This window comes from Myotis lucifugus, unplaced genomic scaffold (assembly GCF_000147115.1).
Source record: "Myotis lucifugus unplaced genomic scaffold, Myoluc2.0 scaffold_129, whole genome shotgun sequence".
Taxonomy (NCBI): domain Eukaryota; kingdom Metazoa; phylum Chordata; class Mammalia; order Chiroptera; family Vespertilionidae; genus Myotis; species Myotis lucifugus.
In genome coordinates this window covers 2,694,711-2,720,695 of record NW_005871177.1, presented here as the reverse complement: position 1 = coordinate 2,720,695, position 25,985 = coordinate 2,694,711, and the positions used below count along the sequence as shown (strand labels likewise).

The 25,985-nt window shown below is 38.9% G+C and overlaps 1 protein-coding gene across 3 annotated transcripts in view; it reads right to left on the bottom strand.

Annotated features, from left to right (window-relative positions):
• The window catches only part of USP6NL (USP6 N-terminal like), a 173,841-nt gene that overhangs the window by 86,737 nt on the left and 61,119 nt on the right, over positions 1 to 25,985 (bottom strand). Inside the window, exon 1 of one of the 3 annotated variants that reach the window (XM_006094102.3) lies at positions 850 to 1,612. The exons of the other annotated variants lie outside the window; for them this stretch is intronic. Within the exon in view, the coding sequence (XP_006094164.1) occupies positions 850 to 904 (55 nt within the window). The 5' untranslated portion in view covers positions 905 to 1,612. Of the gene's footprint in view, positions 1 to 849; positions 1,613 to 25,985 lie in introns of those variants that run through there. 3 annotated transcript variants of the gene reach the window in all.

Below are 25,985 nucleotides of genomic sequence, written 5' to 3'. Positions count from 1 at the left end.
TAAAGAGGGAATATGCTAACTGACCCTCACGCCATCACAAAGATGGCGGTGCCCACAGCCAATAAGGAGGGAATATGCTAATTGACTGCCACACCCACCCTCTAAGATGGCAGTGCCCACAGCCACAAGATGGCGGTCCTCTCAGCTCCGCCAGGCGGCGGTGCGCGGCAAGACCTGCCTCCGCGTGCCTGCCTCCAGAGACCCCCAGTCCCCTCAGCCCCTTAGCTGCCCAGGGCCTCCCAAGGCTCAGGTAACCAGGGTCGGCCGAGGCTTGTGCTGCCGGCAGTGGCAGCAGCAGAGTGTGATGGGGCATCGCCTTCCCCTGATCGCCGGGGTCGCCTCCCTCCCCTGAGAGCTCCCAGACTGAGAGGGGGGACAGGCCAGGCTGAGGGTCTCCCCCTCCAGTGCATGAATTTTTATGCACCGGGCCTATAGTCTAATATAAAAAGGTTTCAAAGTTTAAGAGGAAAATTTTAAAAAGGATAAAAGGTGTTTAGATTAAATAATACTCAAGGATACAAGAAAACATCTCTGAGTCCAGATTTATGAAAGAAAATGACAACTATAGCATCTTAAGAAGTGTTTTATAACATTTTAAGAAGACCATTATTTCACTTAAACACAAAAACCGTTAAAAAATCAAGTATCCTCCTGAATTACATTTTTTAAAAGCAGGCATTGTAACTCAGTATTACTCAAATTCAAATAAACAAATCATTCAAAGTTGTTAAGTTTCAAATTCAGCCCCATAAAACAAAATTGACAGGAAACCATTTTCTTGTTGTATATTTTGAAAGATGAACATTGAGTATATATAAATCAACAATTTTAATTTAAAAATTACTTTACTGTTTGTTAGATACCCATTCTCGCCTTGGGAATTAACAACAGCTTCAGTCCTCATAGAGTAAAGTTATCTATTCCAAGCTTTCATTATTAGTTTATAATTCTAAAGCACACCAAGAGTGTTAGGTGGTACCCCACACATTCTGCAACAAACTGAAACAGAAAAATGGAAGGCAGCTCTGCTTTACTGGTGAAACAAGCACAAGAAAGAAGACATTTCAGATACATTCTAAAAGAGAAAAAAGACCTTACTGTGGTTACACAAACCATAGATATTCAAACAAAGATGATATTTGTTGAGGGTAAAACATGTCTTTCAGGCTAGATCCCAAGTATGAACCACACCAGCCTACACCCAGCATTCCATCTAATAACAAACAGGGGCTTTAAACAAGCAGCTTCAGAATATTTCTTACTCTTGTAATTCAAAACTAGCCACATTCTTATTTATTTTACTAAAGTTTGCCATGTAGTAACAAAGAAAATTTTTATTTAAAACATTAAAGCTAAATAGAAATGCTCTCCTCCTCAAATATATTTTATATTGTAACATAATCTTAATGATAATTTTTAAAGTGAAAATTGCTGTTTCAGGCACTGAGCAAATATATGCTAAATTCTGAGATGTTTTGTACTTTTTAACATACCACGCGTATACAAATGAAACATGTTTTATATAACAATATGTATAACTATTGTAGATAGCACAGTGAAATTTTTCTATTCTATTTGTTCTTTCCTCTTCTCTCCATTGCTTCCTTCTTCCTTGTTTTCTTTTAAAAGGGTAGGGACCTACAATTTGAAAAGTAATAGCCAGATTAGAGGCATGCTTATGAACATTAATTACACTGAACTGGACACTATGAATTAAGTTGATGCTCAGCTTAAGTCAGTTGTAACATTCAATATATGCAAAAAAAAAAAAAAGTCTCAGAAGTTTAGAGAGAGGGAAAAATGTCAAGTCATATACCACAGCATAAGAATCAGGCTGGCAGCAAACTTCTTATCAGCTAGAAGATAATGAAGCACTATTGTCAAAGTTCTGAGAAAAAATGATCATGAACTTAGAATTCTATACCAAGCCAAACTATCAATTAAGCATGAGGAAAAAATAAAACCATTTTTAGATATTACAAAATAATGTAAGCTGAAGAATGACCCCCCAACAAATGTCCACATCCGAATCTCTGGAACCTGTGAATGTACCTCATATAGCAAAAGGAATCTACAGATAGAATTAAGTAGGGATCTTGAGATGGGGAGATTATCCTGGATCATGCAGGTGAGCCCAATGTCATCACAAGGCTCCTTATAAAAGGGAGACAAGAAGGTCAAAGGAGCAAGTAGGAGATGTGACAATGGAAGCAAGAGGTTGCAATGATGTGAGGAAGGGAGGAGTCATGTGGCCTCCAGAAGTCAGAAAAGGCAAGGAAACGAATTCTCTTTTAGTGGCTCCAGAAGGAACCAGCCCTGATGACACCTGACTCCAGCCCAGTAAATCTGACCTCAGACTTCTGGCCTCCAGAACTATAAGAAAATAAATTTATAGTTACAAGTCACCAAGTTTGTGATAATTTGTTACAGCAGCAATAAGAAACTAATACAAGAATTCAAAGTTTACTGCCTTGCAATGTTTCTCTTAAGAAGGCTTTGAGAATATACTACAGAAAAACAAAATAACACCAACCAAGAGAATTGACAAAGACTGTCTCCTTGTGCACACATCAACCAGGCTCCACAGAGCCCTCCTTTCAAGTAGGCCCCAAACTTGGTCTCCTGTTCTGTATTCCACCGGCCTAGCCCAATTTTAGCAACAATTCTGCTAAGTCAGTTGAGTGAGAGTCGCCCCCTTCGCCCCGCACAACCCTTGATATCTGATCACCATTGATACCTGGTCAGAATCCTCATTCCCCACCCTTAATATTTGATCAATCTTGATATCTGGTCAGATTCCTCACCCACCACCTTTAATATCTGATGACCCTGGCCTGCCTTTATCAATAATCCTGTTAAATCGATTTAGGAAGAATCTCCCTGTCCTTGATGTCTCCTCTTAGTAATTGTGCATCCACCAAATTCTTCGCTTTGCTTGTTGGCTATAAATCCCCACTTGTCTTTATTATATTTGAAGTTGAGCCCAACTCTCTCCCCTGTTATTATAGTTTTGATACCTGATGCAATATTCCTGGGTAAAGATTTTTTTACTGTTAACAAGTGTCATAATAATTTTTCTTTAACAGATAAAAAAGAGGGGCAGACACAGGATCCATAAAATCTCAGGAAGCTAAAATTAGACATTTCCAGATGCCAACTGTGTAATTGCCTAGAGCAGTGGTCGGCAAACTGCGGCTCGCGAGCCACATGCGGCTCTTTGGCCCCTTGAGTGTGGCCATGAAGTTTCAATTGCACTGTACGTGTGCGCCCGCATGTGGTATTTTGTGGAAGAGCCACACTCAAGGGGCCGCAGTTTGCCGACCACTGGCCTAGAGAGTAACCAGCCTATATTAGAATAGGAAACACAAAGTTTCTCAATAAAAATGTGTATTCCAGACAACATAGATCCTGGATATTATTAATGATACAGTAAAAGCTTACATATAAAAAACACTTAAAGAAGATGAGGGGACTATTAGAAATCTCATAACAAGCAAAACAGTGTTAAGTCAATCAAATATGACATAATGTACAAAGGGGCATGGCTGTGAATCTGATGGTATATGGAAAAAGAGAGTTCATTTTTCAATATTAGGATTATATTTCCTTCCTATATACCTCATCATAATATTTGAGGTTGAGGTAAATGATATTAACATTATTGTTACAATATCATTAATATGATTATTGAACTCTGATCTGCACAAATACACCCCACTCCAAACCTAACCCTCCACCCTAGAAGCAGCCACTTTTACCTACCAAAAGCACTCTCCACACCACACTCAGATCTGCATGCATGCAGGCGCACACACATATATTTAAATCTCTCTCTTCTGTTCAAACACTAGAATCATCTTATAAGTAATCCAACACCTTACTCTCTTTTGTCTAACAGTACATCTTGGAGATTGTGCACTTCAACACCTACAGATCTCCCCAGTGGTGTGCCAATAAGGGTTTAGCAACTTCCATGCTGTGGTATTCCCCTATGATGGCCAATACCAAGCTACCAAGGTGATGTCACTGAACAGAAAGTTCAGCTGGTTCCAATACATCAGTGTTTCTACCTCAACCTTCTTGATAGTTGTAAAATTTCCCGACACATTAACATAATTTATTCAACCAATCCTCTCTTAGGAATTTGAACTAGGATAAACTGAGAGAGTCCACTTGCAATGGGAGTTAAATGAAACATCAGGAGGTAAAAAGCACAATAGTCAATAGTGACCAAGACAGCTGAAAAAAATGAGAAAGCAGAAATGACCAGTAAGCTGAGAAAAAGCAGCTGTTGCAGAGAGGAAAATAGTACCTAATATACAGAGCAAAGCAGAGTCATCACTAGAGAGACCCTTTTGCCTCAAAAAGAGTCAGCCCAGCCCTGAAGCCGCTTTATGCTTCAGTTCCTGGTAGCTTTCATTTCAAGTTCAATGTATTCACATGGCACATACTCATTTCCTGAAGTAATTTGAATAAGTTATTCATGTCTGTGATTTGAGTTCCTTAATTCCATCTCATCTTTCAACCAAAAGAGGGTCTATGAATCAACAGTACCTAAGCAACGGTTTCAGTTATTTGGATTACTTCCTCAATATAACACTAAGATATATCAACAATAAAGATTCTTTAATTTGGCTCAAATAAACTCACAAAAATTCAAAAAAAAAAAGATTCTTTAAATTGTAAAATCTTAGTAGGCACCACTACTAAAACTTCAACGTTTATTTTGCTGTGCTCTAGATCCAGGCTGAAAGGAATGCTCAGAGGAGAAATAAGCAGAATTAAGCAGATCAACTACAAAATACAACTAAAAACAAACAAAATAAAGGAAGGTGCTACAGTCATAAGATAACTCGAAATACTGCTTATTTTAACAGGCCATTCTGTGCAAGATGAAATTAAATATGGGCACCTCAAAGTTACATATACCTGGTCCCCTCCCCCGCAAGAAAGCTTATTCTTAAATAGCGTCCTGGGATACTGAAGAAGCCTAAGCCAAAAGCACCATCTGTGTTACTGTGAGAAAAACTGATCCAAAATCTCCTGTCCCTTTATTCCCTCCTTTGGGGTGGAAGTGGGGGTGTCTATAATCTAGTGCTCCTTTGCACTCCAGCCCAGTCCCATTTCTATCTCTCATAACTCCGTTAACTCTATGTTAAACAAATGTCTTATCAAAAAGTGCACAACCTCAAAAACCCTTTTTTCTCCTTCCTTTCCCCACAGTGTAATAATCTTAGAAAACTCACCTGGCTTCCTTCCCTCTTTCTCATGTTCACTTGGTAACAACACAACAAAAGATTCTCATCATAGCTGCCATTATAAAAACAGTATAAATAATCATGATCAAGGAGGGGAAAGCCAAAGGTGAAAGCTAAATGCATGAAAGAACCAATGCCATAAACCCAACAGTCTTCAAAGATGCTATCTTGAAACAGAATTTTTTTAAAAAAATATAAAGGCCTAACCGGTTTGGTTCAGTGGATAGAGTATCAGCCTGCATGCAGACTGAAAGGTCCCAGGTTCGATTCTGGTCAAGGGCATGTACCTTGGTTGCGGGCACATCCCCAGTAGGAGGTGTGCAGGAGGCAGCTGATTGATGTTTCTAGCTCTCTATCCCTCTCCCTCTCTGTAAAAAAATCAATTAAAAAAAAATATATATATATATATATTTTAAAAAAAACAATAAAAGATATGAGAAAGCTAAGAATCTTTGGCAAAGATTCTTACTTTTTGCAGTGAATGTATATCTGGAAAATAGTATATAAATCCAATTTTAAAAACAAATTGATATATTAAGTACTTAACTGATTAATTCACATTAATAATTAATTTTGAGTAATTTTTCTTATCGTTTTAAGAAATATTTAGTGAGCATTTACCATGTGCTAGACACTATGATAGATCCTAGAATATAGATATCCCTTCACTGCAAAAAGTACACCTTTGCCAAAGATTCTTAGCTTTCTCATATCTTTTATTTGTTTTTTTAATTCTATTTCAAAATAGCATTTAAGATTCTATTGAGTGTAAAATTCAGATATGAGAAGTCACGATCTATTTCTAACACTTCTGATTATTTACTAATCCTTCATATCCATTAAGGAATGAATGGATGGATAAATAAGCAGAGGCAAACAGATGGAGATGAAGGAGTGAATGTATGCTTGTCAGGGGCTCTTAAATGATGCAGAAAACCAGAACTTGTCTGTTATCTCTACATTCTAATCCACTCTTCTCCACGTGCTTTCCCTTTACCTAGTTTCCAATCTACTCACAGAATTTCACAGTCTCTCTTTCTGTTCTGGAAGGTCATGTTGACCTGGCTGTGTGCTTCCATCAGGCTTCAAGTAACTCTGAACTCTCTCCCCACTCTTCCCTTACTCCTCTCACGGGGCAGGAGTTGGGGGGTCAAGGAGTCTGAAAGGAGCACCTGAGCAAGGCTGAGGCCAAGCTCCAGCCCTTCTCTCTCAGCCACCCTGTCCCTGCGTGCAGGCCCTCTGCTCTGCTCTCCACGTAGGAAGGCAGCTGTCCTGAGGGGAGGCCTAGGGTTGTTTTTCTGGGGGTAAGTCTGTCTAAGTCAAGACGAGGTAAATAAACCCTTTCACTTCAGATATAATGTCAAGTGTCCTGCAATCAGCCAAGAGGAGTCATTCTGATCTTCATCTGTCATTCTCCTGTGTCTTAGTTCTCAAAGAGAATAATTATCATTACTGGTTCCCTAGAACTCCCAATCAGACAAGTAACTCCTACATTTATATGTAAAATGATTCACATAGGAAAAGGATATGAAGTGGTGTAATATTACTTAAATAAATACCATGACTACTGATGAAAAACTTAATTACTGGTTGTTGAATATGAGTGTAATTCCCATTTTGGGGGCAGGGTTGAATGATGATAAAATTGCCAACAATAGATACTTAGAACCAAGACAAACATGAGTCATTTTACTCACTTAAACCCACCTACACTTGCTGGCAAACTCAAGATTATACCTTAGCTGCAATTCCGCCACGTATGATCGTTTTAATAGATGACACAAGACTGGTTTGAAACAACTCCTTGTTTGTGGATACTTTATAACCTGTTTAGTCAGAGTTTATTGCTGCCAGACACCATGCTGGGCATTTATATACATAATCTCATAATCCTCACAGTGAACCACCTACCCTGTTAGTTTAATACTATCCCCAGTTTACAAACTGAGGAGTCTGAGGAGTAGCGAGGTTATGTCATTCTGATCCTACGGTAAGTAAATGACAGAGCAGGACTTCAAAATTAGGCTTTCTAATTTCAAAGCCCTGTTTCTTACCACCAAGCCATTTTGCTGAAGTTTAAGTGAAGGATCCTTTTATATTTCTTCTCACTTCTGCTATTTCTTTTCTTAGAAACGCCTATGAATTCTTTTTTTTAAAATATATTTTACTGATTTTTTACAGAGAAGAAGGGAGAGGGATAGAGAGCCAGAAACATCGATGAGAGAGATCGATCAGCTACCTCCTGCATGCCCCCGAGCGGGGATGTGCCCGCAACCAAGACACATGCCCCCGACCGGAATCGAACCTGGGACCCTCCAGTCCGCAGGTCGACGCTCTATCCACTGAGCCAAACCGGCTCGGCAACCTATGAATTCTTAACGGTTGTGTTTTCTAGGTTCCAGTAACTTTCCAATCTTATCACACTACATTGTCAATTATTTGTGCAAAATGGAGGCCAGTAGTGTTGTAGAGGATCCAACAGCCATTAATATGAAATATTTTTTGTAGCCATAAGCAACTGTACTGGCTCTGTTACGTTTTAAGTTGTGTGTTTTAGGAAAACAACAGAAAATAATTGAGAAACAGTTAAAAAATTGACAGAGTATTCACCAGTGGATACTGATATTAACTTTACTAAAATATACTTTTACTTGATGATAAAATCAAATGCCTTCATTAGTAATTTCTATGATTATAGAAACAATTCTGTTGAATCCATATTATTTACTTAAATTTCATAACTCTTTCAGCTGATTCACAATTGTAAGCATGTACAGTTATATTCATTACAACAAAAATTTGTGTTGAAGTCAGCCCAAGGGGTTGAAGAAATGATACAAATGCAGCTAATTCTTATAGACCAAATATAAGACAAAAGGGATGAGAGAATTCAGACTGCCCACCAGAACAACTGAGTAGCACACAGGAAGACTTGTATTAATACACTAGAGGCCCGGTGCATGAAATTCGTGCACTGGGGAGTAGGGGCGGTGTCCCTCAGCCCAGCCTGCACTCTCTCCAATCTGGGACCCCTCAGGGGATGTCCGACTGCCCATTTAGGCCCGATCCCTGTGGACATCCCTCTCACAATCTGGGACTGCTGGCTCCCAACCACTCGCCTGCCTGCCTGCCTGATTGCCCTTAACTGCTTCTGCCTGCCAGCCTGATCACCCCCAACTGCCCTCCCCTGCCAACCTGGTCACCCCTAACTGCTCCCCTGCAGGCCCAGTCACCCCCAACTGCCCTCCCCTGCCGACCTGGTCACCCCTAACTGCCCTCTCTTGTTGGTCCAATCGCCCCCAACTGCCCTCCCTAGCCGACCATCTTGTGACCACATGGAGGCAGCCATCTTGTGCGAGGGTGTGAAGGTCAATTTGCAAATTGCCTCTTCATTATATAGGATAAACAAGTTCCCGAATGCCCTTAGGTTCAAATTGGACAGAAGGCCATCAAAAACAAGCAATTTAGGACATAATCAATACAAATGTCATATCACACTGAAGCTGTCATCCATTTAATCATTTGAAGAAGAACATGAACTGATAACATTGAAGAAGAGTGCCCTAAGCTCCAAACACAACACCACATAATTCTCACAACATGCAGTTGCAGTCAACATACCTCACTAAACGAATCCTAAGAACATTATAAGTATCTCCCAGGTGTATGTGTGTTTAATATAAGTATTCTTTACATTCTGTTACTCTTATTGTGCTAATAATATTGTGTTAGGATGACTTGGATAAGTAAGATTTATTTTACATTAACAAACATCAAAAGTGCAACACATATGTGGTGGTCTAGATGAATTAAGTACCAACTAGGGAACTGGGCTCCTAAATCATAGCTAGCATTTATTTTGCATGATATAAATGTTTTATGTATAATATTTCATTTAATGCCTTCATATCAAAACTATGAGATAGATATCATTATTGTTCATTTAGCAGATGAGAATTTGTTAAGTTAAATAACTGACAAAGATCACACAGCTTTGAAATTTAGAAGGGGCATCTGGAACAAGGCAAAAAGTCTCCAGAGTGCTCTTAATCACTCTACACGGCCTTTGAAAAAAATAAAATGGCAAGCAAATGAACGAAGGTTTATCAAGAGAATCTGTCAACGGGGATCCTCAAAGCAAATAAGGGAAACAGGCCAGGGAAGTGTCCACCAATCAATAGGAGGACAAAAGGGGTGTTTCTGAATAGAAAAGAGGCCAGAAAAGCTGTTGGGAAAAAAATGAAGGCTACTCAGGAAAAATAGTTTGTTTATTAATAGCTCACGTTTGTTTAACTGTTATGTGTCAGTCACTGTGCTAGGTACATACATTATCTTTTTTTTTTTTTTTTTTTTTTTTTTTTTTTTTTTTTTTTTTTTTTTTTAAAATATATTTTATTGATTTTTTACAGAGAGGAAGGGAGAGGGATAGAGAGTTAGAAACATTGATGAGAGAGAAACATCAATCAGCTGCCTCCTGCACACCCCCAACTGGGGATGTGCCCGCAACCAAGGTACATGCCCTTGACCGGGAATCGAACCCGGGACCCTTCAGTCCGCAGGCCGACGCTCTATCCACTGAGCCACACCGGTCAGGCCATACATTATCTTATTTCATATTCAAATAGCCCTACTGTCATTTACATTTTAAACAAAACTTAGAAGTCAAGCAACTTGCCCAAGGCTATATTAGTGTGGGAGCCTCAATTCACTCGGACATCCAGAAGGCTCCAAAGTCTGTCCTCTTGCTCACTATGCTGAGAGACAGACAGAGAGAAAAAGGGAGAGAAATGTGTCTGTGAACCTCTAAATTAATAAAGTTTAAGCTACCAGCTAGTGCATAGGAACCAGGAAGCAGGGGGGTGGAGTTCACTGCTAAAGCCTCCATGCACTGGTATACTTCCTCAGTAATACCTACTCCCTCCTGACCCGGTACAAAGAGAAACCTCCCCAGATCTGCCAATGATGACTTCCCAAATTACTAATTCCTGTACCTTTCCAGATAGCCAAGTTCCCAAGGTTTTACTCCACTGATACCATAAAGCTGCCACAGAGTTTTAAGGATATAAAATAGATTTCAATAGTATCTGATTATTATGAACAAGCAAGCAAATATTTCCAAATGTTAAACTGGGACAACTATATATTGCTTTCATATATGACTAGGTACAATTAAGCTTAGTTTTTTATGCTGTACTAGTTATCAACTGCCAGACCCTGGTCAGAAAACAGGGAAATGTGAGCTCCCGGTCAATGGATTTCAGTCTTTAACTTGTACTCTCTATTCAATATAACCCAGTCCCACTCTTATTTTTTTCAAACCCTTTAAAATCGAATCTTTATTTTTTCTTTACATAACACATATGTTTTTCAGAGTAAAGATTCATCAACCCTAAAGTACATCAAACTTTAAAAAAACAGTATTTCCGACACTACTACTGGCAATTTGTTAACATATAATATTGTGCAAAAACTTTAGTATTTTCCTGACAAAGAGGTCTTAATAAGACAAAGTTAATATTTTCACAAAAGCTAAAGGAATGGGGAGTAAATTTATTGCATCATTGCCTCAATGGAAGCACAGCTGTTTCACACAATGCACTTAGTAAAATTATTGTGTCAATTCGATTTGAATATCATCTTGGAACATAAATGTGCCTAATTTAAATTATTAGCTTTTGACTTATACCAAAATATAAGTGAAAGAATTTTCCATCTGAATTAGAGCAAAATCAGCAGTGCAGCACATTAATACTGTAATATCTTCAATAAGTAACTGTCTAGGACCAACGAACAAGTCCTCTTCACTTTTGGCATTTTGTTGGTCAAGAACAGGTTAAGTAAGAAAGTTCTTTTAGCTTTATAATGAGACATTTGGAAAGTGATTATATAATTAGCCACCATTTTTGTAGTCATCTGTTTATTCAGAAGTGTTGATGGAGAGCTAGCCATGTGCTCTGGACCCTGCAGTGGGGGGGACGATCAGGGAGCCTGCCCAAGGTAGCGGGGGACTCCAAACACCACATCGTGATAAAGGCTTCAAGAAACATATACATACAGTATGCTGTGAGAACATAAGAGGGAGAACTGGACTCTGGTTGGGGGAGTCTGGAAAGACCTGAGAAAGGTAACCTTTAATTTGACATCTCAGCTGTATTTGACAATATAAAATATTTCCTTAGTCTTGAAATTCATTGCCTAAATTGTACAACTTCCCCTCAGTTCTCCTACCCTTGCTATTTTTTCCCTCAATATTCTGTGTTAATTCCTTCTCTTCTGCTTATTCTTGAAATATGAGGTTCACTAGGATCTGCTCTCTAAGAGTGGCTCTCATCTCATCCTTGGCATTTGAAAATTTCAACATTGGAGCAACTCCTGAAGGCCATGACATGTAACAATTGGCAATCTTCCTGAGGCATGAATTTGATTCAAGGATTGTCAGTATGAAAGCAGGTCACCTGCCCAGTGAGTGAGCCTAAGCTACCTGGCTCAAGCCTATCAAAGTAGCTTTGCTTTTTTCTCTACTCATTATCACAAACACACTAAGTTCCGTGGTTGGAGTAAAACAAAACAAAGGAAAACATAAAATGTAATGGCCTCAAAAAGAAAATAAGTAATATTTTCTAAGTAGTTCTGAATTGAGGGATTTATTAAGGTAACGTGGAGACAGTATATGGACCTGGGCCTGAGATCCCAAGGACACCAGATGGCCAGAAAAAAAAACACAGATAAGCTAACCACAAGTATGTCACCACCCCTCTATTCCCTGCTCAAAAAATGCAAAATTTTATCTCCCTTCTAACCACTTGTTTCTCCTACCCAGACATGGAAAATTCCACAAGCCCACCTTTTTCAAAAGTTTCACTTTTTCATGCAAGTCTGCTTCGTCCTCAGTTTATAGAAGCATCCAAGCAGAGCCAGCCCCACGGTCAATTCAGAGGACCTTCATTCTCTCTCTGCTGCCTCCCCTGTGCTTGAGCATAAGCTTAAAAAAATCTGTCCAAAAAATTTCTCTGGGGTTTCCTCTTGATCTCTATCTGGGGAACCCAAGAACCCCAATGCCAGTAACAACACAACATAAGCCCTCTAGATGTGATCTACAGAAGTCTTAAATGACAGATACCACCACAACTGAGCCACCCAACACCTAGAATTACTCCAACACCAAACAATAAAACAATAAATCAAATACTATGCAAAACAAAACAAACAAAAAAGTCCATAAACAAACAAAAAAAAGACTGGAATGAAATACACCAAAATGTTAACAAACATTTTAACTTCCAAAAGAAATAGGAATAATTTTATTTTCCTTTTACATTTTTGTATTTTTTTCTGAATGACCAATAAAACACATATATTAATCTATCTATATCTATCTATATAAAAGCCTAAGTGACCATTGCACCAGATGACCAAACAGCTGCATGGGGTGACCGGCCGGGAGGGTTATTGAGGGGCGACAAACGACGAACAGCAGCTCGTGAGTGACAGCAGCAGGGGGTGCAGGGGGGTTTGTGGGGGGGCCCTAAAGGCCCAAACCCCGGGGTGTGTGGGGCAACCAGCCCGGGGGGGGGGGGGGGGGGGGGGCAGTTGGGAAGTTGGGGTGATCAGGCCAGCTGGCAGAGGCGGTTAGGGGTGATCATGCAGGCAGGGGGGGCAGTTAGTAGAGCAGCGTCCAGATTGTGAGAGGATGGGGCCTAAACCGGCAGTCGGACATCCCCAAGGGGTCCTGGATTGGAGAGGGTGCAGGCTGGGCTGAGGGGACCCTTCCCCCACCCCCACCATACATAAATTTTGTGCACCAGGCCTCTCGTTTTATTATAAAATATATGTTTTAGCCCTCGCTAGTGTGGCTCAGTTGGTTGGAACATTGTCCAGTACACCAAAAGCTGGAGGGTTCAATTCCCGGTCAGGTATACAAGAATTGATCAGTGAGTGCATAAATAAGTGGAACAATAAATTAGTGTTTCTTTCTCTCTCTCTGTCAAAATCAATAAATGAAATAAAAATAATAAAAGCAATAATCTTACATGAAAGGAGAGGAAAGTGCTGCCACTGGGCTCCAGGTTCATATTTAGGATTCTTTACAGTAATCTATCCATTCCATCCCCATCCCAATCTCTCACCCTCAATTACCAGGCCAAAATCGTATACATAGGTTCAATCATTTTCTAAATCCATATTTTACACAGTAGAGTAAGACTCTAAAAAAAATCATTAAGAAAAAAAACGAGCCTCTTCCAGAATGATGTACTAGTATTTAATGAGTTATGCCAATTTCTGCATGAAATCTTACCTTATCTCAAGACGATTGACTATAAATAAAAACACATTTTACATAAGAGAGCTGCCATCTTTCTCACTGTGTTAAACATTTCTTACAAAGCACTGTTTAAACTCACTGAGTGAACATCTGAAATTATAGAAGGTATTTATAATAGCAACACCAATTCCTTCTTTATAAGTAAGGCCAACTTCACAGTGCAGCAGCAAAGACTGCAAACAACATAAGTACACCAATTCAGCTATTAAAAATCATGAAGGAAAATTATGTACTGATTTGAAATTATTTCCAAGATATATTGTAAATAGGGAAAAAAAGCAAGGTTCAAAACAGTCATACAACTTATGGTCGGGGATTAGGGATGCACATAAATATACAAAGTTAATAGTGGTTATCCTGGGGGAGATCAAAAGTAGATAACTGAATGAAATGACGCATTTTTCACTGGATACCTTTAGTAGACCTTCAATTTTTACCATGTGTATGTTCTACCTAGTCAAAATATAAAAATCATTTAAACAATTGTAAAGATAATGTTAGGAGAAAAATCCCTCTACAGGGAAAAGTTGAAGATTTAATACTATTCCAACGTAGCTACTTCTACACAAGCAAATGGTTCCCTTCTCTACCACACCCTTCTTTTAGCCCCCAATGATCGGGAACATTAGAAGGGTCAAGAATAAGCCACCTTAGCCCAGCCTCAACCCATGAACCAAGAAGTCACTTGTTCGATTCCTGGTCGGGGCACATGCCTAGATGGCGGACTCCATCCTTAGTAGGGGGGGCGTGCAGGAGGCAGCCAATTGATGATGTTTCTCTCTAACTCTCTTCCCTCCTATCTCTCTAAAAAGCAATAAAAACATATTTTTTAAAAGTATAGAAAAGTAAAAAAATAAGTCACCTCAGCCTTTTCTGATAGAATGCCTTCACCTTTCAGTTTTCTTTACTGCTCTAAAAGAAGGAAGGAAAGAATACAAATTCAAAGAGACAGAAACTATGGCCACATAACCACTTCTTTCTTGTTACCAAAAGAAAACCAATTAATACTTGCTCTTCCACTCAGCACACCATGTAGGCTGGGGAGCAGTGTGGTGCAGAAAGAGGAAATTAAGTGTCTATATTCTACATTCTTAACATGTGAATCAAAAACCAGGCCCAGAGAAGCATATCCTTACTCACTGCAATAATTTTCAAAAGTGTTAGCACTTTATTGAGAACTGCAAAAATTAAAGAATAATACAAATGGCCCTAGCTGCTTTGGTTTGGTGGATAGAGCATCAGCCTGTGGACTGAAGGGTCCAGGTTTAATTCCAGTCAAGGGCACATGCCTGGGTTGTGGGATCAATCCCCAGCAGGGGGCATGCAGGAGATAGCCAATCAATGATTCTCTCTCGTCATTGATGTTTCTATCTTTCCTTCTCCCTTCCTCTCTGAAATCAATAAAAACAATAATAAATTTTAAAAATAATAATACAAATGCTAAAACCACTACATTTTATGCTATTAAGGGCTAGTTCAAATACTTTAAAAATAAGTTCAACCAAATAACAAAGGTTACAGGAGAATCTGCTACAGCAGATTACACTGCAACTTTCCTGATTAATTCGCTTACTGCGATAAATCTGGGTTGTTTTAAAATGGATTTCTTACAGGACTTTGATTTAAAGCAGTTATCGCCAACTGGTGGTCCACGGACCACTTATGGTCCGTGAGGTCTTAAAGCTTGGCGACCGCTGATTTAAAGTGTTTTTGAAATGCCTTTAAGCCTTTTCAAGGGTATTTTTCCCCTTTAAGTCATATTTTCTATAAAACATTGATCTTACCAAATGTAGTTGTGCCAACAGAGGTCCTTTTCAAGAACATCTACACTAATAAAAGACAAACATGCAAATTGACCGTACCTTCGCTATGCCATAAGCCATGCACGCCAGCCAATCAGAGCGACTATATGCAAATTAACCCAACCAAGATGGCAGCCGGCAGCCACGGAGCTGGAGCAAGCAGGAGGCTTGGTTGCCCCAATGATGGAGGAAGCCAAGCTTCCCACATGCTGCAGGCAGCTCTGAGCTCCACCCAAAGAAACAAAGTTTCAATTATAGAAGGTAAATAAACCCCAGAATAAAAAAAGAAAAAAGAAAAAAAGGAGAGGCTGGGAGCTTCCGTTGCCGGAGGGCTTGGCCAGCCTGAAAACAGCCAACAGCCCCTCACCCAGGCTGGCCAGGCACCCCAGCGGGGACCCCCACCCTGAAGGGGGTGTGACCAGCTGCAAACAGCCATCAGCCCCTCACCCAGGCTGGCCAGGCACCCCAGCGGGGACCCCCACCCTGAAGGGGGTGTGACCAGCTGCAAACAGCCATCAGCCCCTCACCCAGGCTGGCCAGGCACCCCAGTGGGGACCCCCACCCTGAAGGGGGTGTGACCAGCTGCAAACAGCCATCAGCCCCTCACCCAGGCTGGCCAGGCACCCCAGTGGGGACCCCCACCCTGAAGGGGGTGTGACCAGCCTGCAAACACCCATCAGCCCCTCACCCAGGCTGGCCAGGCACCCCAGTGGGACCCCCCACCCTGATCCGGGACACGCTTCAGGGCAAACCAGCCAGCCCCCACCCATGCACCAGGCCTCTAGCCTATATAATAAAAGGGTAATATGCAAACTGACCCTAACAGCGGAACGACTGGGAATGACTGGTCACTATGACACACACTGACCACCAGGGGGCAGACGCTCAGTGCAGAAGCTACCCCCTGGTGGTCAGTGCGCTCCCACAGGGGGAGCTCTGCTCATCCACAAGCCAGGCTGACGGCTGCCAGTACAGTGCTGGTGGTGGGAGCCTCTCCCGCCTCCTCAGCATCACTAAGGATGTCAGCCTGCAGCTTGGGCCTGCTCCCTGCTGGCAAGTGGACATCCCCCGAGGCTCCCGGGCTGCCAGAGGGATGTCTGACTGCCAGCTTGGGCCTGGTCCCCCAGGGAGTGGGCCTAAGCCAGCAGGTGGACATCCTCTGAGGGGTCCCAGGCTGCAAGAGTGCATAGGCCAGGCTGAGGGACACCCCTCCCCAAGTGCACAAATTTTTGTGCACTAGGCCTCTAGTACTTTAATAAACTTGTGGAATACAATTCACAACATAAACTGTGCAACAAAAATAGATTCAGAGACATAGAATAGAAGCTTCGAACAGACCATCAAACCTCAGAGGGAAAGCGGGGGTAAAAAAAAAATAAAGACTGTAAGAGATCAACTAGAGGACTTGTATGCATGCATATAAGCATAGCCAAAGAACACAAGAGAGTAGGGGGTGAGGGCATGTGCTGGGGGGTGGCAGCTGCCAGGGAGAGAGGTCAATGGGGGTGGGGGGGAGAGGGAAGGAGACATAGGTAATACTTTCAACAAGAATTTAAATTTTAAAAAAATGCAACTGTCTAAAAATTGTAAGCCCAGCTGGTATACCTCAGCGTGGACCCAGGAACTAAGAAGTCACCAGTTTGATTCCTGGTCAGGGTATATATAGTATGCCCGGAATTGCGGGCTAAGTCCCCTGTGGGGAGTGTGCAGAAGGCAGCAGATCAATGATGTTTCTCTCTCATCGATGTTTCCATCTTTCTATCCCTCTCCCTTCCTATCTCTCTAAAAATCAATAAAAACATAAAATTAAATTAAATTAAAATTGTAAAACATTTTCTGCCCAACCTGTAGAATTCTTGTGACCATAACATTTAATCAGGCCTCATAAAAGCATTTTAAAACCTAAAGTACTATATAAACATAAGATATTTATTATTAATAAAGTTTTAGGGACAAAATTAATAAGATTAATTGTAAGGTATCTAAGAAGTAACAAGTTTTTTAAAAGTTAAAGGAATTGGAAGGATATGAAAGTGTATCTAGCTCAACCTCCCACAAATGATGACATCTCTCATATCACATCCTTAGTAAGTGGTTACTTAGTTTAATGCTTCCAAAATCTCACAAGTCAGCCCATTCTATCTTGAAATGTTCTAATTATTATTAGAAATGTCTTCCTTTTAGTTCTAAACAAAATTAGGCTTTCACATGACAAACCTATAAATAACAATCACTGAGATATATTGCACAACACATGACATTTTATTAAAGTCCCCTCTGAAATCTGACACCCTAATTCAACACGATACCCCAGAAAAAGTCTGATGTGAAGAGAACAACTCTATTACCTCCCTTGATCTGCAACCAAACCATTCACTTTCCTTTTCTGACTGGCAAGTCCATTAATGGGCTCATAATTAGCATATACTTCATTGAAAATCTCTCAGTACTCTCTTAAGAGCTGTCTCAATCTCAGTGTAGAACTTAGCATTCTATCATTTGTAATTAAAACTGTTTTTCATTTTACTTCATTATTCGAACCTGTAAAGCTTTTCTAAGTCTGAATTTCAAAACCTTTCTCAAGCTATCTCTGTCAACTTTGGACCCTACCTCTTCCTTCATAAATCCAATTATCATAACCAAATTTTCATTCTAGCTACTGAAAAACTGTTGAATTAGCTAAGACCCTAAGACACACTAACAAAGACCTTCATTCTGACTGACAAAAATGTAAATATGGTCCATCAATAAATTATAAAATCCTTAAATGACCTATCACTTCTCATCTGTGGTGGCATCACAGAAGTTTATCGAATACCTTTCTAACATCTAAGTAAAACCTATCTCCAACATTTCCACCCTGGCCAGTGTGGGTGTCACCTGTGCACTGAAAGGTTGTCAGTTCAATTCCTGGTCAGGGCACATGCCCGGGTTGTGGGTTTGATCCCTGGTAGGCAATGTTTTGCGCTCACATCTCTCTCTCTCTCTCTCTCTCTCTCTCTCTCTCTCTCTCTTTCTCTTCCTCTTCCTTTCTCTCTCTAAAAAAAATCAATTAAAAATCTTTTAAAAAGAACTTTTAGGATTTTTGTTGGAATTTTTCTATATCACAAGGTGGCAGCATTATGATGTAATTACAAAATTCATCAAGCTGTGTGCTTTGAATGAATTCACAGTATGTAAATATATACCTCACTAAATCTGAAAAAAAATTTCATCATCTCACATTTTTAATAATCAGTCACTGTAAATTTTATTACACTAAACCTTGCTGCTTTTAGAAAATCTCTAAATTCATGCCCTAATTTGCCACTTCTAGGCTGCTATAAAAAATCAAGTAACAAAATTTATGTGAGCAGTATGAAAAATAATTATCAACAAGCTGAATGAGAACCTAAAGGCCTCTCTAAACAGCACACAAAAGTTTTAATACACTGACTCTGGCATCTATTTTGCAAGCTATTTGCTTCCTTCAAGGTATTAAGTGACAGCCCTGGAAGTAACCATAACATCTAAATAAATAAGGGATCATTATAATAACAATGATACCAACTAACATAAATCATACACCATGAGTCAAGCACCACACAGATCATGAATAGCTATTTATCTTACTCTTCACAATTTGAAGCAGTACTCCTACCAGACAGGTCTCCTTTTAGTTCCTAATAGCAACCTTTTTGTGTAGGTGCTTCAGGACCAACCCACATTCTATTCCCTCTGTCTGGAATTCTCCTCTCCACCCTACCCCTCTTCCCTCTTCCTTCCCATCTTGGACAAAGAGCTACCTGTTTAGGGAGATCCTCCTTTAACTGTTCTCTTACATGGTGCCTTGATATCTTCTTCACAAAGAATACTGTAATTTTAAATTATTTTATTGTTTGTTTACTTGTTTGCTTTCTGTCTTCGCCAATGGATCCACAAATCAGGCCATGTTATTCTACTTACCACTGTAAACTAGTGCCTAGTACAGTGCCAGACACAAAACTGATGCTCAGTAAACTTAATGAATGACTAAATGAATGAATAAAAATTTTCTAATGTAATCCTAACACAACCCTTGTGACACAGGCATCACTGTAGAGATGAGAAAACTGAAACATAAACATAGGTTAACTTGGCCCACAATTGCACAGCCATTAAGTGGTGGTACCACAAATCAAACCCAGGCCTCGCTGTCTCCAAATCTTGTGCACACAACTGTGTTAATGTCTATATGATATTGTAATCAAGCTAGTTATTAATAACAGGAAAGGAGCAAAGGGAAGGCCAAATATTATAGGTATGTGATTTATACAGCTTTGCCAGGAAGCTACAGTTTAACATTCCCCAGGGGTCATTGGTCTATTCCCCTCAGATCCTGGAAGGGAGGGACAGGACAGGGAAAGAACAGACACATACCCAGTAAAGTCTGGGTGATGCAGGGAAGGTACGGGTCTGTCAGTCACATCTGGGAACAGGTCACTGGCCAGAGCAGGCAGCCACTGCAAGCGTGGGAAGATTGGAATATTTAATCTCCTAAACAAAGGAGTTCACTTTTTTGTTTGCTCACACATGACTGCTGGCTTGCGGAGCAACTGACAGGCCCAAACCTTCCGTGTGTCACCCAGACTGAGCATGTGCCTGTTCCTTCCCTGTCCTGTCCCTGCCCCCAAGGATCTGAGGGGAACAGACAGGTGGCCCCCTGGGAGTGTTAAACTGCAGCTTCCTAGCAAAGGTGCATAAATCACATGCCTACGCCTACAGGATTTGGCCTTTCCTTTGCTCCTTTCCTGTTATTAATATCTACGTTGATTACAAGAGTATCATATAGACATTAACACACTCCTGCACTCACCTACATGGCCCACAGCTAAATGGACCCCACACAATGGACTGATGGACTGCAACTAGCCTGATGCTGTACCGGACCCAACTCTACCAAGGAGTGGAACACCTCTGGACACTGGCTTTGCTTCTAGCTCTGCTGAATCCCCAGATGCACCTCTTACAGGACTGGATTAAGGGAAATGTGACTTTAGAAACCAAGGGATGTAATTCCATGAAAATAAAACTTTCTACAGCGTCTCATCCTTCCAGGGGGCCTCTAGAAATGCTTATTCCAGAGGTGCCCCAAGGACCCTACTCCTACCAGCAATGGAGAAAGACCATCCAAGCTTTTCTCTGATAACATAAACATAGTGCAGGAAAACTCATCAAATTTAAGTCCTTAGTCTGATCCTATTATAAACTCTAAGGACTATTTAAAATATTTCCCTGGAATTTTGCTTGGTCAAATATTCTTGGAAATAATTTGGCCAGCTCAATTGTTAAGCAGAAATATTTACTAGGCCTGATGGCTTTAATTGGGTACAACAAAATTTATAGTACATTTCTAAACAACAGATGCATGTTTCCACTAAAGTAAATTATGAAGTATTTATACATTCATCTTATTAACAAAGAGCTTGTTGTCTTACTACTCTTACACACTACTAACTCTCACTATATTACACTTCCTGCCAAGACTAAACAACAAAATGCCAGCCATCATAAGTAAAAGCTTTGAATATGCCTTGAGGCGTGGCATATACACACCAATTAAGAAAAAAACAAAGGATATATTCAGCAATGTGAGACTTACTATAGCAATTCTATTCATTGGGAGAAAAAAATAAAGCCAGGAAAAGAAAGGCAGAATGAAAGAGCTTTTGAATGACAGTGAAATTCAACAAGTGAGTCAGGATAATGAGTCATTCCCAAGTGTATTCCTCAAAAATGTGAACAGATACTACCATAAATCCCAAGATGCTAATTATAATCTGTGTCAAAATAAGGAAATAATGCTGCTTTATGTTGAATTACTGTTTTCAATGGAGTCATAGTTTTGCCACATACATAAGAATTATATTTTAAGACCAGTCTCTGAGATACTGCCTGGAGATAGGGGCAGCTATAGAATATTATAAGGTTACAGCTGCAACCAAAGTAAAGTTCTATAATATCCTTTAAAGTCGGAAAAGGTAAAGAAATCCTTTTATATTGATATTATACAATTTACATTATGCAGAGAATTAATACACATCAAAGAGGAAGCATACCAACTAAACATGTTTTCAATCTTAAGTAATGAAACATTGATTTTCTTACAAGAAACCCTTTCCTAATTTGCCTTTTACAACCAACAGCATCACCATGACAGACCTTCAATTCAAAAGCTTAGTGTCATTTTTAACATTTTTTTCTTTCAACCCTCTATATGTAATTTCTCACTAATTTCTGAACATGAAATCATCCCTTACTTTTTTTATTTCTCCCTTTACATTGATCTATAATCATATTTTGCCCATGGAATTATATTTGTGGAATGGAAAAAAGGGTATTGTTTCAAAACAGTGTACAGTAATTCCTAAGTATGGTCTATTGGGATCAATTGGTAGGTATGTCATAAGTAATTTGCCAATAATAATAACTAAAATCATTTGTATTCAAGTCTTCCTCTATAGTAACATTCCTCTCATTAACTTGGATTTCCATGTTTTCTTGTGTGGGAATTAAAGTGATGGCATTTAGGCAAGTATGGGAGATATAATACATAAACCTTCAATGAAACCATTCACTCAGTGAATATCAATTATTATCTATGTCACAACTATATAAGACTAAAAACCAATGACCTTTAATACATTAGTGTTGAATGTATGAATATGTAAATTTGCTCTATTAATTAGCATTAGATTTGACTGGGTAAGCACAAAACTTAAAGTAGCAAGGCTAAAACAAGAGAAGATGTTGATTTCTCTCCTGATATCTAGGAAATCTAGATCTAAGTCCTCTAGGTCTGATATGAGGACTCTAGAGTCGACAGGATTCCAGGCTCTTCAATCTTTCTTCTCTAGAATCCTCTTTAAGACTTCCATCCTCAAGTCAATTCATGGTCCAAAGATTGGCTGTTGGATCTCCAGCCATTACATTTGTATTACATACAGCAAGAATAAAGGAAGATGGGTGGCAAGAGTGTAAGAGGGAGAGAGTGTCAACACTGCCTACCCCAGATAAAAACTGCTAAGAGGAAGAAAACTCAACCATTTTTACTGTCTCCCAGGCCTGGGAAGACAAATACTGGCACTCAGGGCACTTAAGGCAGGCAGGGCCAGAAGGCCAAGATCCCCAAAGAAAAGAAAGCAAAGAGAAGTCAATCTAAAATCTCATTGCTTAACTCCGCAATGTTTTGCCAATTCATAAGCAGCACAGACTTCAGGAAGCCAAGTAGAGACTAGCAATAGCAGTTAAAGAGCTAAACAGAATTTCTGGCAGTCCTGGGAAGATAAAAATTGGAGTTCAAGACCCATCCAGGAGGCATGCCCCTGGTAGGCACCCCAGATTTTCAACTAAGATCCCTGAATGACTACACCCTAGGATTAATGGAGAACTAGAAATAAACAGAGCCTTATAAATACTAAAACTCAGACTTGCAACAGCTCAAACATAATGAACAAAGTTGCTCTGTCTGTTCTCTAACTGCCTGCCAGCAGCTGAAAATTTATTCAAAACCTCTACAAATTTTTCATGTATAATAGTTGCCATCCAATAAAAAGTTTGCAGGCTTACAAAGAAATCATATCAAACTTAAAGAAAAAGGAAAAAAAAGAAAAAAGATCCACAAGGTAAGATAGATTCTGCAGTATCTGACAGAGAATTTTTATGATTATCATGTTTAATAAAACTGATGACACAATGTAGATTCTCACCAAAGACTTGGAATCTTTTCTTTAAGAATATATAAATTCTAGAATTGAAAAATACAATCACTGAAATTAAAAACTCAACAGATAGCCTTAACAGATTAGACACAGTTAAAGAGAGAATTAATTACTAGAAAATCTCTAGACTAAAACAAGAAAAGAAAAAAGAAAGGATAGAAAGTACATGAAAGAGCACAGGAGACATATGAGACACAAGGAAATGTCCTGACACACATTACAATTGAAGTCACAGAAAAGGAAAATTGATATAATGGTGTGGAAGCAGTTTTAAAGATCTAATAATCAAGAATGCTAACTCACAGATTCAAAAGGCAAAATAAACCTCAGGCAGGATATATACAAAGAAAAAAACCACCAGGGCACATAAAAGTAAAAACTTCTGAAATTTAAAGACAAAGAAATTTTCAAAACAGCCAGAGGAAAAAGACATATAACCTTCAAAAGAACAGCAATAAGACTACTACAATTTTCTAAACAGAAATGATTATAGTTGGAAGACAACCAATTAACACTTTTAACATGCATGATGAAAATAACCAGCAACTTAGAATTTTAAGAAATTTAAAATACATCCTTCAAATTGAATTAAAATAATACGGATATTTCCAGACAAACAATATCTGAGATATTTAATGGTCAGCACACATACACTAATATAAAAGGGAGTTCTTCAAGCAGAAGAATATGAGCACTGGTAGAAGAACATACATGAAGGAAGAAATAAAGAGTAATGAAAAAAGATAAGTATATGGATATTAAATACATAGGGCTTAAAATATCTGTAGAATTAAAATATACATGAACAATACCTAAATGCAGGAAGGATATAGATAAAGGTCCCTAGATTTTTCTGATAAATGGGTAACTGCACTAACTTGTATTTTCTAATAAGGCAGAGATGAATAATGCAATCTAGGGTAACACTAAAGAATAGCAAAATAATTTATAACTAACAAACTAATAGATCTCATAATGGATAGTAAAATTTTTTGAATAATCTAAAATATGACAAGAAATGACAGAAAAAGAATTTAAAACCGGTGGGAAGATATAAACGAAGTCAGATTTATTAGACCTATACATAACAGTAGTACATGTAACAATAAACTGAACACTCCAATTAAAAGAAAAAAATTATCAAATGAAATATAAACATATATAGAAACATCTGAAATATATTAACATAGAAAGTTTAAAGGGGAAAAGAATAAGAACAGCTATACCATGCAAACATGAATATAAAGAAGTTGACATAATTGTATTCATATTAGACAAAATAGTCTTAGGCAAGAATAACTACTAGAAATAAAAAAAACCACACACATTTCATAGCAACAAAAGAATCAATCTATAAGGAAGACATAAGTATAAGCCTAATAACATAATCTCAAAATATATAAAGCAAAAATTGGCAGAATTCAAAGGAAAAATAGACCAAATCACAGTGAGAGAATGTAATATAGAGAGATATCAGGAAGAGTATCTCTAAACCTCTCTTTAATAACAAATCAATCACATTAAATACTTTGAGCCTATCAATGTAGCCCTCAATTTCATTCAGAAGAACCTTGATTTTTTTATGTTTCTTGTATGAAAGAAAAAAAGCCCATTGATTACTTCTTTTCGGGTCATAACTAGAGGATTTTAAAATCCTCTAGGAAATTCCATGTCCTCAAAAGAATTTTTAAGAGATTAATAAAAGCTAATGCATACAACTCATTGTGAATTATGGCTATCATTAACTACACATCAGATTAACTTTGCTATATATGTTTTCTGTCTATACTAAACTTCCTGCATGCTAATTGTTTTCATGTTCACTCAGCTCCGTTTTTCATTCACAATTTCATTCAACACATTAGAGAGAAACTTGAAACCATCTGCTTAATCAAAACTAGACAATTTTTAGTCATAGAAAAGATTGAGGAATAGTCACACAAAAAGACATATGGAGCCCAATACTACAAAGCCAACAAGTATGATACCCAATATTTAACAAGAGCAATTAAAATGTGTTACCATTTTAGCACCTTTTTTATAATATAACCAAAGCAACTAACGATGGATGGTAAAGTGTACACATTTCTCTACTTGGCATAAGAATTTAAAGTGGTGTCAATAACATATTCTAATTCAAATAAGATTTATTATTTTAAAAGCAAACTTTAAAGTGGATTATCACCCGTGTTAAAGTGATGGGGCTGAAAGTCTGACTTATGTGCTTTTAAAAGGAAATGGAAGCAGAGAAAGTAAAGACAGTGAGTACAGACAACTCCTTTACTGCAGAGGGGAATGGAGAATCGGAATGGTTGCTGTTAAAGTGAGTAGAGTCAAATGCAGTATTGTTTCATTTGATTAATGATGGGTATGAGCCAACAGAGGAAGAAAACTGATGACACGAGAGAAAGAATAGAGAACTGAGTGAACAATGTTTTGGGGAGGGTGAGAGGACAGAGAATTTAGTGCACAAGGAAAGGAGCTAGCATTACATCGGAGCAGAGAGAGTTCATCTATAGTCGAACAGGCAGACTACATGGGTTCAGTTACTGTGATGTACGTAATTGATACTACTAGTCCATTGAAGTAATTAGCTTCAAGTTTATCAGTAAAGAAGGAAGCAAGATTATCAGCTGAGAATTGGATATGGGGAAGAGATGTTGAAGGTTTGAGAAAAAGGGGGGGAAACGGAGATAGTTACTTTCATGAATTAAGTAGGATAATGTAGTATGACTTCCAGGCAACAGTAGAAGTCCACCTAAAGATCAAGATCATGAATTTAAAGTACAACTAGTCAGAAGGTTATGGTTTATTCTCAAGTACAAACATCTAGCTGCATATGTACAAACAAAACGGGTATAAA